We start from the raw sequence: 19,417 nt of genomic DNA, 5'->3' as shown, positions 1-19,417 counted from the left end.
GCTTTCCTTTGTATTTAGTCTGACCTTAGAGAGACTGCTCACACAAAGCAGACGACGTTGGATCCTCCTAGCAACTAATGTTAGATGTCTGTCCCTTTGCATTGTTCCGGGGCTTTGTGATGGACATTACGCCAGGATATTGTGTTGGAGCGTGTTCAGAAGAGGGCAACCAGGATGATCAGGGGTCTACAAACAAAGCCCTATGAGGAGAGACTGAAAGAACTGGGCATGTTTAGCCTGGAGAAGAGAAGATGGAGGGGAGACAGGATAGCACGCTTCAAATACTTGAAAGGTTGTCCCACAGAGGAGGGCCAGGATCTCTTCTCGATCCTCCCAGAGTGCAGGACACGGAATAACGGGCTCAAGTTAAAGGAAGCCAGATTCCGGCTGGACATCAGGAAAAACTTCCTGACTGTTAGAGCAGTACGACAATGGAACCAGTGACCTAGGGAGGTTGTGGCCTCTCCCAGACTAGAGGCCTTCAAGAGGCAGCTGGACAACCATCTGTCAGGGATGCTTTATGGTGGATTCCTGCATTGAGCAGGGGGTTGGACTCGATGGCCTTGTAGGCCCCTTCCAACTCTGCTATTCTATGGTTCTATGATCCTGCTGCCTCCCTGCATGAATACATGGCATTGGACAGTGAAACTGCAGAGTGGGAAGTGTTTAATAAAATATGCATTTGTCTCTGGTCTGGATCTCATATGGAAGCCATTGGAACTGTTGTCTAACCCTTGTTAAGTTTCCCTTTCAATTTGGGGCCTTCCCTTTTAGATGGAAATACCTTAAAATATGCCCGCAGTATTTTTCCCTAGCAAGACCTGAGCGCTGGGATTAACGTGTGTGAAGCTGTACCTATCCAACTGCCTCAAGCCCTTCCAATATTATCCTTTTCATCTCAAACGCCTCCTGCAGTCTTCAAGCCATAACAGTTGGGAGGGCGTCTTCCCCTGCTTCTCTGCTGCGGAAGGGTCACTCCCCCCCCCACTTTCCTCCCCACCCCACATAACTGAATCACGTGAAGGGATGGTTTTCAGTGGCTCGCCGTTGGATGGATGCCTTGCAGCTTTGCAAAAGGTGCCGTTGGGGGCTATAAAATGATAGTGAAGCGGGCGCAGTGAATGGAATCTGATCTGCCTCTGATAAAAAAAATGGACATTTAGCTTTAATGGACAGTGAGAGAATAATGGAGCACGTCTAAGTGGGCTTGAAGCGGGGGTGGGAGGGGGCGGGGGAGGAAAAGCAGATCTACTCTCTCAACCACAGCCCTCTCAACCCACACTGGCCAGGACCGAAGGTGGGAGGTGGGAGTGGGGCAGAGTTTTTCTCCCCCTTCCCCACAGTCTGAGTCGGGTTTTTACAACTTCCCCCACCAATTTCTAATTTTCCTGGCTATGGCTGCTTTCTAGGGAATGGAGCAGTTTTGGTGGGGCAGATTTCCACCTGCATGGGTGCCCGGGGTGGGTGGGTGGGAGTTTGGCAGAGCCCCCACCTCCGCACATATTCTGGCTGCAGACAGAGGCTGGAAGAGTTCTTGGCTACATCTGAATCCTTTCCAACCATCAGCAATGGTGTGTGTGTGTGTGTGTGTGTGTGTGTGTGTGTGTGTGTGTGTGTGTTTAGGATTGCTCTCCAAGTTTGCCTGTCTCTTGTATTTATTTAGAACATTTCTATGCTGCTCTCAAGTAAAAAGACTTTGGGGCTGAGTCAACAAAATGATAAAAACAGTAAATATATATAAAATGTTACCACAAAACCCTGAAGAGTGGTGGAAGCATCAGTTGAAAACAGGCTGAAATGCCCCAGGCAATAAGAAGGCATCTGTCTGTCACTAGAATAACACCAGAGACGAGCAGCAAGTGAGGCTTTCTGGAGAGGGCATTCCACGGATGGGGTGCCATGACCTAGAAGGCTCTGTTCCTAGCAGATGTTGCGCCAGAGGAGGGGAGAGAGGCAATGGCCCCGTCCCCTGGACAAACTCATCCTTCCATTGCGGGAGACCTATAGTTACGGGAAGGGATGGTACTTTTCATATGCTCGAACTCTCAGAAATATGGCTGCTCTGCTCCCCGCCTCAATATTTTTTTCAGGGGCTGCCACTGCTTCCCAGTTGACACCCACGTAAATTCATATGGTGGGAGGGAGGAACAGATGATGCCTCCAGAATCTGGGCAGGTGCCTGTGTTATATGCCACTGTCAAAAGTGGATCTTGTTGGGAATTAGTTCATCTTTTGAGGCTACTGTTCCACATTTGCCATGGATATAATTGTGGGTTTGTTCATCTTGTTGGGTACTCATTCTCTGAGAGATGGTTCATATGCAATGTGAATTGAGCATGTTCGGTGGACACAGGATACTGGTGTGTGCGTGTGTAACAGAAAACTTGGGGCGGTGATGACATGGAATGGAGTCTCTTGAAAAGGGTATGGCTGGCTGGAGCCCTGAACAGGAACAAACTGAGACTCAATCCAGACAAGACGGAGGTACTGTTAGCGGGTGGTTCATCTGTCCGGCGAGGTGATGTTTGCCCTGTCCTGGACGGGGTTGCACTCTCCCTAAAGGATCGGGTCCATAGTTTGGGGGTGCTCTTGGATCCAGAACTGTCACTTGAGGCACAGGTGAACTCAGTGGCAAAGAGCACCTTTTATCAGCTTAGGTTGATATACCAACTACGCCCTTATCTGGACAAAGATAGCCTAGCTACAGTTATCCATGCTCTGATAACCTCTCGTTTGGATTACTGCAATGCGTTATACGTGGGGCTGCCTTTGAAAACGGTCCGGAAGCTTCAGCTGGTACAAAACAGGGCAGCCCGTTTACTAACAGGGACTGGCCGGCGAGATCACATTACGCCAGTCTTTTTACAACTTCATTGGTTGCCAGTCCAGGTCCGGGCCCGATTCAAAGTGCTGGTATTGACATTTAAAGCCCTAAATGGTTTGGGGCCAGGTTATTTGAAGGAACGCCTCCTCCCATATGTACCTGCCCAGACCTTAAGTTCATCTACAGGGGCCCTTCTCTGTGAGCCCCTGCCAAAGGAAGTGAGGCAGGTGGCTACTAGGAGGAGGGCTTTCTCAGCTGTGGCACCCCGGTTGTGGAAGGAGCTCCCCAGAGAGGTGCCTACACTGTACTCCTTTCGTCGCCAGCTGAAGACCTTTTTATTCTCTCAGTATTTTAACACTTAATTTTAACTTAAATTTAAATTTTACTGTTTTAACTCTGTATTTTAATCTTATATCAATTTCTGCTGCGTGGTTTTATCCTGGTTGTGCTTTTTATACTGTATTTTGTATTTGTGCTTTTAACCTGTTGGTTGTTTTATTGTGGTTTTAATTTTTGTGAACCGTCCAGAGAGCTTCGGCTATTGGGCGGTATAAAAATGTAATAAACAAACAAACAAACAAACAAACAAACAAACAGGAACACCCCATACTTCAACATTTTGTTGCAGGCTCCAGGTTATATTTGCTAATAACAAGTGGGAGGAGATGTAGCTCAGGGATAGAGCATCCGCTTTGCAGGCAGAAGGTAGCAGGTTCAATCCCTGAAATCTCCAGGTAGGGCTGGAACCCACCCACCCCGCCTGAAACCCTGGAGAGCCACGGCTGCCAGTCAGTGTTAACAATACTGGGCTAGATGGACCCATGGACTGACTCAGTATAAGGCAGCTTCTGATGTTCTGAATCTGTTGAGACTTTTTATATGGAAGTGATGGAACAACAAAGGCACATTGTAGTGGTAAGATTTATCGGATTATGGCAAACTGCACCCCAAAACCCGGCATGACCCATGATTGCAGGTCGTTGAGCCGCGATGTTTGCAGACTGCATTCTGCCAAAGCCTCTGAATTTCCTGTCATTGACAGTTCAGTGATGCATTCTGACTGGCTGAGTTGCTTTGGAGTTTGGTCTTAATCTTTGTCTTCAGGCAACGCATTTAGATCTTAATCTTAACTGTGCCGGGCTGCTTGGAGCGAACCTCTAATGGTGGTTCTGTGTTTCAGAGGCCTCTCCCTTTGAGTCAAAGAAAGTGACCTGAAATGATTGTGTGTGTGTGTAAGAGGTTAATCTGTGTATGTGCCTAGAGACATTTAGGCTTGAAATGAGCTCCGTATTTGCACAAGGAAGAGTAGATCAGGGCTAAGTAGTGTAGAAGCATCACCTTGGATATTTGATGCTTATACTTGCTGGTGAATCCTTTGTACATTTACTTTGAAGCAAGGCCCACCGAGATTAGGCTGACGTCCTCCCATTGGAAATGTCCAGAGGACTGCAGCCTTAATTCCACAGATATATGGCAAAGATCATTTGTATAGAGTTGTACAAATCTCCTTGTGTGCAGGAGGAGGCCAGGGCGTGTCCTGCTGCCCCACCGAGCCAATCAAGCAGATAGCCAGCACTGCCAGTGCTAGGCTGATGGGTGGCCATTCTGAAATTCAAACTAGATGCATGGGTCCTCTAGCTAAGCCCAGGGGTGGGCAACCAGTGACTTGTGTACGTACTTCTGGGAGCCTGCAACTCCTCTGAGGTTGCCTGGGTGGCCCACCATGGGTGTTGTCATTTCTCCTCCAATTTCCCCTGGACTCCACTGTGAGGCACGAGCACACATGTGGTCTGATTCTCTCCGATGCCTTCTTTAGTGGTGTCAGGGACTCAATAGGAGGCTGCCAGATGTTTGATCCTAGCAAAGAGCTTGATCTTACTGGGAAATAAGGCACATGGGTGTGATGCTTCCAATGTTCCTTTTTCCCATGACTGGGCTCCTGACAGACTGATGGAGAACCCAAGGAGAGAGGGCGAGGATAAAATCTCCTCCTCTTCCTAGTGATGTTGGTCAAGAGGGCAGTCTGTGTGTAAAAGATACTTCGACTGTGTATGCATAGACATGCTGTGTATGTCCATGTAATGTGTGGGTATGTGTGTGTGTGTGCAGCCCTGGCCCCCTCACCTGGTTCTGCATGTGGTCCTGGAAGGCAGAAAGGTTGCCCACCTCTGAGCCAAAGGCCCCTATATACTGTGCCTTGAGCTGGAAAACATGGAACAGGTCCGCCATTGCTCAGCCAAGGGCAGAATGGCCTGGCCAATCCGGACTCTTCCTACTACCTGCCAATCAGAAGGCCTGTTACCGCACATAACTAATCTGCACCAATTCATCTGTTAGATGTAGGGGTTGCTTATGGTGTAAACAGAAACATTCAGCAACAACTAGGCCTCCAAGAAAAGCGTTGTTGAAAATGAAAGCCGGGTCCAGAGTGCGTCTGGGAACCATTAGCTTGGAAACCATTTCTCCCCAGGAAGCCTGCCCTCCTTAACTTCAGTTCCATTGAACATGTCTCAGGGAAATCCCCACCCCGCTAGACACTAGCCATTGCAGTTTCCCCCTTCTTTAATGGAATGACGTGTTAGCGGGACTGTTGGGTAGAATTTCGCCTATGTGGTCCTCCTTATATTGCCACAGATAATAGGGACTAGGGTCATACATTTTATATTCCTTCTGGCATTTCCCGAAAATGTCATTGTTCCAGGAAGCCTTCCCTTAATGACCAGCCGTGGTTTTATTGCACTTTTGTTTCTTTTAAAAATGTATTTTAATTAGAGGTGTGCTCCGCTCTGATTAGAATCGGAGAATCAGAAGCAAATTGGCCTGCTCCGCCTTGCCCAGAGGCGGAGTAGAAGCGGACCGGGGACCCGTAGAAGCAAGGCGAAGAGAAGAGCCCATAGGCGGAGCGCTTTTCTTTCCGCGGAGTGCTCCGATCGCCATTTTGAAAAATTTCGCCCATAGGATTGCATTGCGGAAAAGAATAGGGGATAACTGTGTTGTTGTTTAAGCTATCTTTCTGAAACTTCTTGTGCTTCGAGAGTCGTGGCTGGGGGTCATTTTGAGCCTACTCTCAGCTCTCTGCGTGTTGCGGTTCGCTTGCTAGAATTTTTTTAAAAATTGGGTAAAAAACCCGGGAGATTTACCTTTTTGAAGTGCTGAGGGGCAGAGTCAACTCCCGGTCATGTTGGAGGAGCGGATAGGCAAAATGGGATACTTGGGATACTGGGAACTTCTCTTTCTTATTCTGAACGGACTTTTCCCAGTGTTTTTTAAAACAGTAGCCCCACCAAATGCACAAACACAACCTCTTACTGGTAAAAGACAGATAAAGCCTTTTTAAAAAAATTCTTCCTGTTGTTTATTCAGCGACACTGCTGCTTTTAATTCTACCCCTCCTTTGTTTATTTATTTATTTATTTATTCCATTTTATATTTACACCCCATAGCCCAAGCTCTCCTGGCTTTTCCTCTTCAGTGAAGTCAGGCAGGCTTTCATTGTGGTTCAACTCCTTGTTGTTGTTGTTGTTGTTGTTGTTATTGTTGTTGTTATTGCTATTAATATTAATTAGTACTGCTATTATTAACGTTACTGTTGTTGTTGTTGTTTAATAATGGCTGTGATCACAGTGCAGTCAATCAACTCTGAAGCAAAGATCACAAAGCTTTACTCTTATCCTCCTAGCCTCCTAGTTATGGGATGCAAAAGAAAAGGCATCTCTCTGTGCTGCTCCCACCTCACAGGGATGGTTTGCATTACTGGCTTTGAAACTATCCTTGGCTCACTTCCTTGTGCCCCCAGAAATATCTGCTGCCTGCCTGCCTTCCCTCCCTCCTCCCCTGCCCACCTCACAGGGATGGTTTTTGTGTGTCTTGCTTTGACTCAGGGGATAAGTCCTTCTTGCGCTCACTTAGACTTTTGGAAGTTCCAAATCAATTTTTCAAGTGTGGAAGAAGATTCATATAGGTTTATCTACTCCCCAATTCATGGCATGTTGGGATTTCCTTTGAAATGGCCCCTGTCTGCAGCTTTAAAATCCCTGAGATACTGGGGTGTCCGATTTTCATAAATTCCCCAAAAATCAGGGGATGATGGGATTTGCTTGAAACTTGGCATCCATGTGGACACATGGATAAGCTGTCATGGGACTGAACGTGAGGTTTCTGATGTGCAAATTGACATAGTTGTAGCATGGGACTTGATTTGGGGTGAGTTAAAAGGTTTAAGCCCCGCCAAAAATCAGGGGATGATGGGATTTACTTGAAACTTGGCATGAATGTGGATCTAGATGGCATCTGTGAGGGTGCCCACTTCCAATCTTTTTATCTGGCAAAATGTCAGAGAACAGTCCATGTCTGAAAATGGGATGTCCAATTTTCATAAATTCCCCCAAAATCAGGGGATGATGGGATTGGCTTGAGTCTCAGCATGCATGTGTATCCATGGATAAGCTATCATGGTGCTGAGTTTGAGATTTCTAACGTGAAAATTGACGGAGATATCGAAAGGGGTGTGAATTGGGGTTATGGGTGGTGCGTTAGAGGTTAAAGCCCCGCCAAAAATCAGGGGATGATGGGATTTGCTTGAAACTTGGCATGAATGTGGATCTAGATGGCATCTGTGAGGGTGCCCACTTCCAATTTTTTTGTCAAAATGTCGGAGAACAGTCCATGTCTGAAAATGGTGTGTCCGATTTTCATAAATTTCCCAAAAAACAGGGGAGGCTTGGGTTGGCTTGAGTCTTGGCATGCGTGTGTATACGTCCATAAGGTATCATGGTGCCAAACTTGAGGTTTCTAACTTTAACAGAAAAAAAGTTGTATTCTTTTTTGGATTTCAATGCAAGCCTATGGGGGGGGGAAAGCGGAGCTCCGATCCGGATCCGGAGCTCCGCAGCAGAGCGGAGCGGACTATAGGCGGAGCGGGGCGGAGCGAAGCGGCCTGATCCGCAAATTGCGGATCTGGAAGAGAAGCGGATCGGGGGGGTCCGTGCACACCCCTAATTTTAATGTGTTTTTATTCTTTTATTTGTTTTGTTCACCGCTCCAAAAGTCTTGAATGGGGAGCAATATATAAATATTGTAAAATACATAAATAAATAAATAAATAAATAAATACATTTTGAAAGCTAAGCCGAACCCTAGAATATCCCAGAGGTGTTGCACCCTCCCCTCCATCCCTATAACCCTAGAAATAATCTCCTTCAACATTTTTTAAGGCTACATGTGATGTCCCCAAGAGAAATACCCAAAACATGTTTTGCTCAGTACTGATCCTACTATAAGTCATAATTCAATGACTTATAGAAGGATCAAGGTGAGAAATGTTTCTTGGTGTTTAGAAGGGAAAAAATATTGGGCAGCCTGTGTATAAGTGTACAGATGGTTAAATATTTTGCCAAGGAGCTGTGTTACTATTTTCTGAGATGATGGAACAGTATGCCTTTTATCCAGAGGTGTATCAATGGCGTAGTGGATTACCATGGTCCTAATTTGTCTTCTCCAACGTCCTTAGGTCCCACAAAGGATAGAAGAGCAAAATGCTGCCCCAGAAGAAGATAATACGGGAATCCCGGGGGTGTGGGGCAGCTGGGGGCCCTGGTCAGCTTGTTCGAGAAGCTGCAGTGGTGGAGTGATGGAGCAGACAAGGCCCTGCCTTCCGGGATATTATTACGAGAGGAACTATCTTAGGCCTGGACAGTACTCCGCCTCTGACAGGACTCTTGGTCATCAGCAACCTCCCCACCAAGAAGACCCGCTGAATCCTTACTCTGGCCATGTCATCTCCGCCATCCGTACATCAGTGCCTCTTCACAGGAATGAGGAGCACCCACGAGCAGGACTCCGGGCCGGAGTCTCCTCAGGAGGACGTAACGACAGCAGGGGAGCGTCAAGAGGCGGACGGCTTTCTCAGTCCCGGAGACGGAGCCCCAAACCAGAAAGAAGGTACTGTGGGGTGTTTTTTGCTTTTATTTTATTTTTTAAAAAATGTTGTAATTTCTTAAGGATCTGGAAAATAGGAAACTGTTGATGCTCACTGGCTTGCTGGTAAGGTCTGTCAAGTTGGTGGGCACAGAAGACGTGGCCTTTTTTGGTGGTGGCCTCATCGTTTTATTCACTTAGCCTCATCTTTGTGCATTTTTAAAGTAGGTTTTAAAGACCTGGTTGATTACATCTGCTTTTATCTGATTAATTTGATTAGGTCTGGGCTTTTAAATGGAATTAATATGTTCCTGCTTAAGTGTGTCTGCGTGTGTGTGTGTGTAGTTGATTTTAGGTTGTATTGTTAAATTGTGGATATTGGCATCGTAATTTTGTTTATCTGTTTTATGGTGATCTTAGCAGCCAAACCTCCTTGAGAGGGCTGGATCGCCCATACAGCTAGTATAAAAATACTTAAAATAAATATATTCTAGAATCAAGATGCTCCCCTTCAGAAATTTGGGCTGCAATGCTGTACCCATTGATCTTACTTCAACACTGGTTGAAGGCAGCAAAATGCCTTGAGTCAACCCTGATTTCTAGCCTGCCTAACTCTGTCGAGTTAGCTTGTTCATAATCATAAATTGCTGCATATCATCTGCTTTTTCAGGAGGAATGATTAACACAGGGCACTAGTGCATGGATCACTCCTTGAGAATAAAAATGTATCTTTTTTTTAATGACGGCTTCCATGCAGTTAGACGTGGAGGTCAAAATTAGTTGCTCCAATTCTGCCCTATGTTTCAGACCACATGAGAATATTCCTCAGGAAATATTCCTATTTTACTTCTTGGTTCTATGAGCAGAGCAGTTGTTATATAAACAATTAAATAAATGATAGTTTACAGGGCATGATTGCATGCTTCAAAAGCAGTACTGGATACACGAAATAGAATACTTAGCATGGACTTCTGATCAACTCAGCATTGATCTGATAAATAAATGAATATCTATCCATTACATCCCTAGAATGCTCTCCATGAACTGTAGGATTTCTCTCTTAGCTAAAATGTTGCAACAAAGCAACTAATCAATACTGAGGATTTAAATCATAGGTCGTCATTTTTCTTAGAGTGATTTTTCATTTTGCAAAATGTCCTTTGGTCTATATGACCCTTTTCTATTGAACGAAAATTCAGCTGTTCTGCTGGCAACTACAAAGAGAGATTTGGGGGTGGGGAGAGAGAGATAAAATTTAAAATGAAGCAGCTTAGTGTGATAAGCCTAATATGTTTTCTTAATTTTGCAAGGGTTTCAAAGATCAGATGTAAATTGTGAGAGAAGCAGCTTCAATTGCAGATAGATAAAAGAAAACGGATGGCAAAATGTTGTCAAGGGATTCTGCCGTGAGCAATATCTAAACATCTGATGCAGTTCCAGGAAGTTTGTAGTTTAATAATGCATTAATGGAAAGCTTTTGGAGTATTTGCCTTTTTTCTTCTTCCCTGAGAATAATGGCAGACGTCTATAAAACAATAAAATAGGGATTAAGGTTTGTGACTGAGATGAACTTGGGCTGGAGAACGTAGTTCAAGATGAAGTGGGACAAGGTCCAAGCCAAATAGACTTGGAGAGCTGTGGAAATCCTTCAAAGACAGAAAATATAACATTTGTACCACTTGGAGACAAGTGGAAATGTTTTAAAGCTGCCGCTAGGCAGCTGACCAGGAAAACAGACTAAGGGCTTTGCTAGACCTGCCGGTATAAGCCGGCAGGGAGGCGGGGTGGCAGTGCGCTGACGTTAGCGCGCGCAGCCCAGGGTTCCACACGCAGGACGTGCAGGGATGACGGAAGCCCTGCAGCGTCCGCCATTTTTTTTTTATTTAAAGGGGCCGCGTGCGGCCCGAAGACTCCGGAGAAGGTAAGGGTTTTTTTTAAAATGGGGGGGGGGAAGGATGGCAAGGGGGGATGGCAAGGGGGGAGGGCGGGTGAGTGAGCGCTGCGCGCCGCCCCCCGAGCAAGCGGGCGAGCGGCGCTTGCCCGGGCAAGGCCTGGCATGGGGCGGCATTGCCCGGGCAAGCGCCACTTGCCTGCTTGCTCGGGCAGCGGCGCGCGGCGCTCTCTCACCCGCCCTCCCCCCTTGCCATCCCCCCTTGCCATCCTTCCTCCTGCCCCTCTCTTCCCCCCCCCCCGGGCCGATGGGCACAGCGTTCGTATGAGCGCTGTGCCAGGTCCGCGGCTTTCTGCGGCTACTCGCAAGTAAGCGAGTAGCCGCAAAAAGCCACGGAAGTAGCTAGACGTTTCGCAGCTCTGGCCTGAGGCCGGGGCTGCGAAAAAAGCACACCATAAGCGACTTTGCTTATGGCGCGTTAAAGGAGGCCTCAGTGCGGCCTGGGCCCGGATTCCCCTGTGCGTCATCTGGACGCACAGCAGGGAAACCGGGTCTCAAGGCGCGTTAAGGCCTCGTCTAGGAACGCCCTAACAGATGCAATCAAATGACAGGCACTCAGAGTGCAGTCCTGGAGCGCTGGGGGCCCTGTTTTTGACTTCTAAAGCCCTTCACTGCTTGGTTGGGACTAGTTTATCTGACAGACTGCTCATCTCCACCCAGAAGGTCCCCTAGTCTCTACACTTGCCTGTCCATAGACTAAGATCTTCAACAGATGCATTTCCTCGAGACCATCAAAGTTGTGGTGGTGGGTCAGCCTTCCTGGAGTGTTTTCTTGGAGATGCTCACTTGCTGTAGCGTAGGGATACATTTCAAAGTGCAGGCACTCCTCATGACAATCCCCATAGCCACACCCTCAAGAAGAAGCCAAAAAATGCAGGCATCTTTGCTGATCTATGTCAACAAACATGGTCTAGCAGTTTTCAACTCCACCAGGAAGAAGGTCTTTTGGAAAGCTACCAGGTTTTGATTGCCCATTGAAGACCAAGCCACTGAAAAATACTTTGCATCACGACTGTGATAGCTCACTATATGTTGATATAAATCCCCCCGGTCTCCAGGTACTGTGAGGAGTGCAGCTATGCTCAGAGGAAACAGGGGAGCCTGAGAATGTGTCTGTGTGGCAGACATACAGCATGGTCTCTGCTAATCAAAAGTCCTGGGCGTTTTGACCCTATGATGCCATATTTGACAATGTTTTGGTGCAGACATGCACACTGGATGCTGGGTGAGCTGGAGCAGGGACTTCAGTAGGAGGAAGGATTTCAGTAGACTGAAAGAACTGGGCATGTTTAGCCCGGAGAAGAGAAGATTGAGAGTAGACATGATAACACCCTTCAAATACTTGAAAGGTTGTCACACAGAGGAGGGCCAGGATCTCTTCTCGATCCTCCCAGAGTGCAGGACACGGCATAACGGGCTCAAGTGACAGGAAGCCAAATTCCGGCTGGACATCAGGAAAAACTTCCTGACTCTTAGAGCAGTATGATAATGGAACCAATGCCCTAGGGAGCTCATGGGCTCCCCCATACCAGAGACATTTAAGATGCAGCTGGACAGCCATCTGTCAGGGATGCTTTAATGTGGATTCTGCATTGAGCAGGGGGTTGGACTCGATGGCCTTATAGACCCCTTCCAACTCTACTATTCTGTGATTCTATGTGTTGGCTGACCCTGCGTAAGGAGATTTCTCAGCCTGCACCTGTGCAGAATTGCTCTAAAGCAGCTCCAAAGATCCACAGCAGCAGACACGGCAGAAGTCATAGATGTTTTGCTCCTCTGAATAATTTGCCTCCAGGGCTGCTTCCCACATTATATTTTCCAGACACAACATGACTCCCGTAAGCTGCTCCTACATCTTCATGAGGACCATATGCCTTTTGGAATGAGTAGCACACACACAGCTGGCACCTTCCCCGGCGGACGCTTGGAAAACCCAGCTTGATTAAGCAGCTCTGAAGTGCACAAATTAAGGAAAGGGGGAGCATTCATGTATATTATAAATGGGGTTCTGTGAAAAATCAGGCGGCATATAAATATAGAGAGCTCTGTGCAAATGGCCCCTCAAAATTCTCTAGGTGGCCAAGATTTCGTATTTCTGAGCCTGGAAATGCAGATTTTGGGACCATCATGGATCGGAATGTGTGTCTTGAAAGGAAGACTGACTCCCTCTCTGCTCTTTGCTTAGAAACGTACCGCTGGTGCTAGTACACCGGCTTTGGGTGATTATAGGAGCTCTGTGCCCAGGTTTCTGCCGAAGGATGTTGCTGACGGCTCTGGCCTGAATCAAACCCTTTATATATTTTCCTCTGCAGAAGGGGGAAAATGTAATTGTCAGTTAGATTTATGTGAGGCTAATGAGGTGGGTGGGTAGGCTGGCCTTAAACAAACAGTGTGAGTTGAAAGGAATTACGTCTCCCCCGTGCTAATGCAAAACATTGACCTTGCTTGCAATTTTGTCAAAATATTAATGGGGGAGTGGGTGTGAGGGTTTCTCAAAGACATTTTTATATGTGGGAAGGGGGTGGGGGTGAAGGAATGGCCAGAGGAAGGATTTCTACCAAGGAAGGAATCCAGAAATCATCAGCATCTTGCATTGCTACAACTCATTTTCCTTTCTTTTCCTGCCAGCAGAAGAGGAAATTCTTGTTTTGCCACTTTATCCCAAGTAAAGCTTCTACTTGTGGCTCAGAGCAGAGGTCAGGCACTGTATATATACCGGGAAACGTAAAGTCATTATTTTAGCAATTAAAAAACCAAAACGGTAATTCAGTGAAGACTGCTATTGAAAGTGTCTTGACATAGGGCTCAGTGAAAATGGCTCTTTGAAATTCTCCACCCTGTTTGCCGGTAGCAAAAAGGGATGGTTTTTTTTTGCAGAATATACCCTGAGTGGGAAAGCAGTTGAAATTCTCCAACACTTTGAGTGGGTGGGTGCAGAGGAAGGAAAGGAATTTCACCTGAGAAATTTCAGCTAATGAATGAAATTCTAGTGTTAATTCATACCGGTGGATGAAAGAATCAGTGGGTTAAGAGAGAAGTATTGGAAGTGGTAGCTGCCATGTCATTTCTTCAACAATATCAAAATATTGGGATGGATCTACAGTTGCGTTTGGCAATTCTCCAACCTATTTGTGGGTAGTGACATGAAATGGGGTGTTTCACCAAAGATTTTCCAGTCGGTATGAAATTCTCCAAGCATTTGAGAGGAGAGAGAGAGAGAGAGAGAGAGAGAGAGAGAGAGAGAGAGAGAGAGAGAGAGAGAGAGAGAGTCTTATTTTCAGCTTGGTGTTAATTGATGCCATCTCTCCAGAACTAGAACAATGTGACTTTCTTTTGGCATAAGAAACCACCTGGATTTTGATCAATGGTGGGTCCTGAATCTGTATCCCGACGAACATCAGGTCTGGGGGATTCAGCATGTGTGTCTGGGAAAAGGGGAACGCAACAGACAAAGATGTCAGTGAAGTCCAGCTGGGATGGAGTGCCATACACGAAGGGCTTGTCACATCCTGCGTCCTTTCCTTTCCTTTCCTTTCCTTTCCTTTCCTTTCCTTTCCTTTCCTTCCAACCAAAATGTAACCTTTTTGATATCACTTTTAGTTTGTTTGTTTTTTTAAAAAAAATTGGGATCATGATGGCCACATGCCCCCGATGTGCTGGATGTTACCTAACCTTGCTCTAGAGCAGTGGTTCTCAACCTTCCTAATGCCGCGACCCTTTAATACAGTTCCTCATTTTGTGGTGACCCCCAACCATAAAATTATTTTCGTTGCTACTTCATAACTGTAATTTTGCTACTGTTATGAATCATAATGTAAATATTTCATATGCAGGATGTATTTTCATTGTTACAAATTGTGTTTTCCGATGGTCTTAGGTGACCCCTGTGAAAGGGTCGTTCGACCCCCAAAGGGGTCACGACCCACAGGTTGAGAACCGTTGCTCTAGAGGATTGTGCCCGTTCCCTACATTATGTTGCGTCAGTGCAAGAGTTTTTTTTCAAGAACAGACATCCCCCGAGGCATTCCACTTGTCTGCCTGTATGGGATAGTTTAATAAGCGCCCTTCACCCCGTTTGCTTTAAAAGGCCGATGGTGAAATGTGAGGGCCTGGAATGTTAATCTACCCAGCGTGGCGGTGGTGATACGGTCCTGAAAGGTGATAGGTGGGAAGGTTTAGTTCAGGCAAGGCAATAAATTCACCTGGCTGTTCAGATCATTCCCCCCCCCATGCAGGAGGAGATGGCACTGTAGTCTCCAGTCCTGACATGTGAGGACAGGCTGTTTTTCAATTTCCATTAACACCTCCCCCCCTCCCCAAATATTCAGGTATGAGCTGAGCTGTGGCCAATTTGCCTACAGAGAATGTTGAGAAACCGCAAGATGGACAATAATCATAGAATCATAGAATCATAGAATAGCAGAGTTGGAAGGGGCCTACAAGGCCATCGAGTCCAACCCCCTGCTCAATGCAGGAATCCACCCTAAAGCATCCCTGACAGATGCTTGTCCAGCTGCCTCTTGAAGGCCTCTAGTGTGGGAGGCCATGGACGAATCTCCAGTGTTCGTACATGGTGGCCACTCCTACGAGTGGGCTTAATGGCTCCATGGCCTTTCCCCCACCTGTAGACCCTGGCCCAGAGGGGTACGGTTCTAGACCACCCTCTTGGAATTGTTGTAGATCACATGCTGAATATGAGCCAACAGTGCGATATGGCTGCAAGAAAGGCAAATGCTATTTTGGGCTGCGTTAATAGAAGTACAGCTTCCAAATCGTGTGAGGTACTGGTTCCTCTATATTCGGCCCTGGTTAGGCCTCATCTAGAGTATTGCGTACAGTTCTGGGCGCCACAATTCAAGAAGGATACAGACAAGCTGGAGCGTGTCCAGAGAAGGGCAACCAGGCTGACCAGGGGTCTGGAAACAAAGCCCTATGAAGAGAGACTGGAAGAACTGGGCATGTTTAGCCTGGAGAAGAGAAGACTGAGGGGAGACATGAGAGCACTCTTCAAATACTTGGAAGGTTGTCACACAGAGAAGGGCCAGGATCTCTTTTCGATCCTCCCAGAGTGCAGGACACAGAATAACGGGCTCAAGTTACAGGAAGCCAGATTCTGGCTGGACATCAGGAAAAACTTCCTGACTGTTAGAGCAGTACGACAATGGAATCAGTTACCTAGGGATGTTGTGGGCTCTTCCACACTAGAGGCCTTCAAGAGGCAGCTGGACAACCATCTGTCAGGGATGCTTTAGGGTGGATTCCTGCATTGAGCAGGGGGTTGGACTCGATGGCCTTGTAGGCCCCTTCCAACTCTGCTATTCTATGATTCTGTGATTCTTCTTCCTCTTCCTCCTCCTCTTCCTCCTCAGGATGTGAGAGCCAGGGATGTTGGAGTTCTTTCAACTCCACTTCATAGCTTGGCTCACCTCACCCCCATTCTTATTTACAACCTGGTTTCCCCCCTCCCCGTTTGAATGGGAAAAGTTTGCATTCCGATGTGTATTTTTCAAAAGTGCATCCCCCCCCTTGACTAAAGTGTAAAAAGGTCCCCTTTTGGGGAAAAAGAGGACATTTTAAATTACACATTTTCAGTATAAACATTTTTTTTTAACATAATCACAAGGTTAAGAATGTACAAACTCCCCCCACCCCCCAAATTATACTTGAATTTGCATTTATGTTTGGGATGGCGGAGGGGACAAGGTTGAATGATTTGTAAATGGAGACAGAATTCCTCATATACCCCTGCCTCCTACCCTCTCGCCATCCAACAGTATCTGGTAAGCACTCAGGGGGACTTTCTCACTGGGTGACTTTGGGCCGCTCGCAGACTCTCAGCCCAACCTACCTCACAGGGTTGTTGTTAGGAGGATAAAAGGGAGGGGAGGAGGATCATGTAGGCTGCGTTGGGTTCCTAAGGGGGGAAAAGGTGGGCTATGAATGCAGTAAATAAATAAAATTAATAAACATGATGGTAGTTTTATTTATTTATCATAGCACTTTCATCCCACCCTTTAGCCTAAAAAGGCTCTTAAGGTCTCTTACAAAAATATTTATTAAGACAGTCCCTGCCCACAATCTAAAAAACATGACACAAAAGGAAAGAGGATTGGGAGGGAGGAGGAAAAAAGAAGAAGCAAATTCTGCATTTTTTGGGATAATTTTGTATTTTGGTCCCACCCTCAATCTTCGCCCCACCCACCAGTAGAATACGGACCCTGAGGGCTTCTCCAAAATTGAATTTGGCCCTTGAACTGAAGGCGGTTTGATGCTTCTGAGTTAGAGAATTGGATTGGTGACTTTCTGCCTGCAAAGGACACAGGCTTCTGCTCTTCTATGGTGCCTCCCAAAGAGGCAAGATCTTAACTGGAGGAATCTCGTCTTACACTTACGTCGCTCAAAGCCGTGCATGTTTCCTCTGATTCTCTGTACTAGTTGCCAGTTCATTTCTGGGCTCAGTACAAAGTTCTGCTTTTAACCTTTTCAGCCCTAGATGTCCTGGGAATCTGAGACCGTTGTTGATCTTGATAGTGGGGATACATAAGGGCACGCTTGTATCACACTGGCAAAATTAAGCTCACATCCCCTGGTTCTTGAGAAGAACACACACACACACACACACACACACACTCACACAGGCCCAAATGGAACCTTTTAAATGTTGTTTGAACTGCTGGGTCTAAATTTGCCCCTTGGGTTATAACATAATGGAGCACTCGAAACTCAATTCCAGCCGACTTTTTTTTTTTTTTAAATACAAATAAATCTGCAGCACATTAGAATTTTATTCGTTGTGATATATGTTTGCAGTGTTGATTTGATACTTTGAAAGACAGAAATGACTGAAATTACAGAAGGCAGGCATCTTGTAAAATGGAACCATAGAAGAAGCTTGAAATCTGCTGGTAGAGGAGGGCAGGGAGACACCGACCCAGGCAATAAAAGGTGTTTTATTTGAAGCTGCTGGAGGCAGAGGAGACCGGAGAGATGGAGGGAAGGCAGCGGGGGTGGGGTAAGGGGGAAAAAGAGATTAACCTCTGCGAGGTTTCCAGTTGTTGGCAGATCCGTTGAAGCAGCCAGTGGCGTTACTGGAGCCAGTAGCTTTATCAGGATAGAACAGCTGGTTTGGGAATTGCTTACCGGCAAGGAGCTGTTCTGAAAGGCCGTGTTCTCCAAGCACTCTGGAGTTGCGCTCAGTTTGGGAGTAAAAGGTGTTAATACCTGAAAAATACATATGCTCATCTCACCCCTTTATAGGTACGAAGTGATTGCTTTTCAGGTTAATTTCCCTTGATAATAAGCTAGGGTTGAGACGGGAATTGCTGAAATCAACCCTTTTGCCATTTCCAAAGAGGTGGTAGTGGGGAGGGGAGTGAAATCAGCCCTTTGGGTAGGCCAGTGGGCAGAGCAACCTGGCTCTAGGTTTTGGAAGCCCCTTGGGCCAGCCACCCTCCATGGGCCTCCTCCCTCAGGGAGTCTACCTTCTCACCACCTGCAATTGCTCCTCCTCCACTTTCTCATCATTGCTAGGGCATCCTAACTCGACAGGTGGTGAGTTGGTAGGCAGGGGAATCTCCTGCTTCTCCTTCTCACCATCATTGGTGAGAGGCAGGTGAACAAGGAGGTGTCAATGGTGAAGGGTAGCAGCAACTCCAGGGGCTTCTTGTCATGAGTCCCCTACTGGGCTGTGGGCTCTAGGCAGATGCACAAGCACGTCTAGCCTTGATGCCAGCCCTGGTTGAGAGCAAGGGGATTTGGGGGAGAGGCTCCCCACAACAGGCGCTTCCATGAAATCTTGGATATTCCTAGTTGTGAGTCCACCAGCTGCCCCACATGCTCCTGGAGATCATTAGTGATATGAACTAGGGATGTGCAAGTGTATCTGTGCTCACGCATGAAGGAGGTCAATCTTTTGCCTGTGTTCTATGAGAGCATTCACAAGAGATGGATCATTCGCACGGGTTCCAGATGAGCACTTGCAAAACGATAATAGGCAATAGACACCCCCACCTCCAGTACCTCTCCCTTCCCATGACCAGAAAATTATGCTATTCATGACCATATCCCAGTCTGGAAAAATCATAGAATCATAGAATAGTAGAGTTGGAAGGGGCCTATGAGGCCATTGAGTCCAACCCATTGCAGGAATCCACCTCAAAGCATCCCTGGCAGATGGCCATCCAGCTGCCTCTTGAAGGCGTCTAGTGTGGGAGAGCCAACAACCTCCCTAGGTCATGGGTTCCATTGTCGTACTGCTCTAACGGTCAGGACATTTTTCCTGACGTCCTTCCAGAATCTGGCTTCCTGTCACTTGAGCCCATGATTCCGTGTCCTGCACTCTGGGAGGATCAAGAAGAGATCCTGGCCCTCCTCTGTGTCACAACCTTTCAGATATTTGAAAAATGCTATCATGTCTTCCCTCAATAACTCTATTCGTTACATTTCTATGCTGCTCAATAGCCAAAGTGCTCTGGGTGGTTGACAAGGTTGCTTTACATAAACAAATGTGATACGTATGTGGTGGTATTCCTAACTCACCAGTGATATAAACACATTTATTTATGGATTGTGTTGTTTCTATTTATATCCTACCTGTTGAGTCTTAAGGTGACGTATGCAATGAAAGCAAAGTTTAATAAATGGTTTTTTTGGGGGGGGTAATGCAATACTAAGAGCCCAGAAAAGCACCTCCACCCCATGCACAAACACATTTGAAACCACTAACA

The 19,417-nt window shown here is 46.6% G+C and overlaps 2 protein-coding genes across 3 annotated transcripts in view; both read left to right on the top strand.

Annotated features, from left to right (window-relative positions):
• TARS3 (threonyl-tRNA synthetase 3) overlaps nucleotides 1-19,417 on the top strand; it is a 556,255-nt gene that overhangs the window by 185,644 nt on the left and 351,194 nt on the right. The window lies entirely within an intron of this gene.
• Nucleotides 1-19,417, top strand: part of THSD4 (thrombospondin type 1 domain containing 4) — a 387,535-nt gene that overhangs the window by 32,821 nt on the left and 335,297 nt on the right. Inside the window, exon 4 of one of the 2 annotated variants that reach the window (XM_063142589.1) lies at nucleotides 8,334-8,764. In XM_063142589.1, coding sequence (XP_062998659.1) covers nucleotides 8,334-8,764 — 431 coding nt within the window. Of the gene's footprint in view, nucleotides 1-8,333; nucleotides 8,765-19,417 lie in introns of those variants that run through there. The other variant, XM_063142590.1, reaches the window with a different exon arrangement.

Source organism: Elgaria multicarinata, chromosome 16, assembly GCF_023053635.1.
Source record: "Elgaria multicarinata webbii isolate HBS135686 ecotype San Diego chromosome 16, rElgMul1.1.pri, whole genome shotgun sequence".
NCBI lineage: Eukaryota > Metazoa > Chordata > Lepidosauria > Squamata > Anguidae > Elgaria > Elgaria multicarinata.
This window is presented reverse-complemented; position numbering and strand designations above follow the sequence as displayed.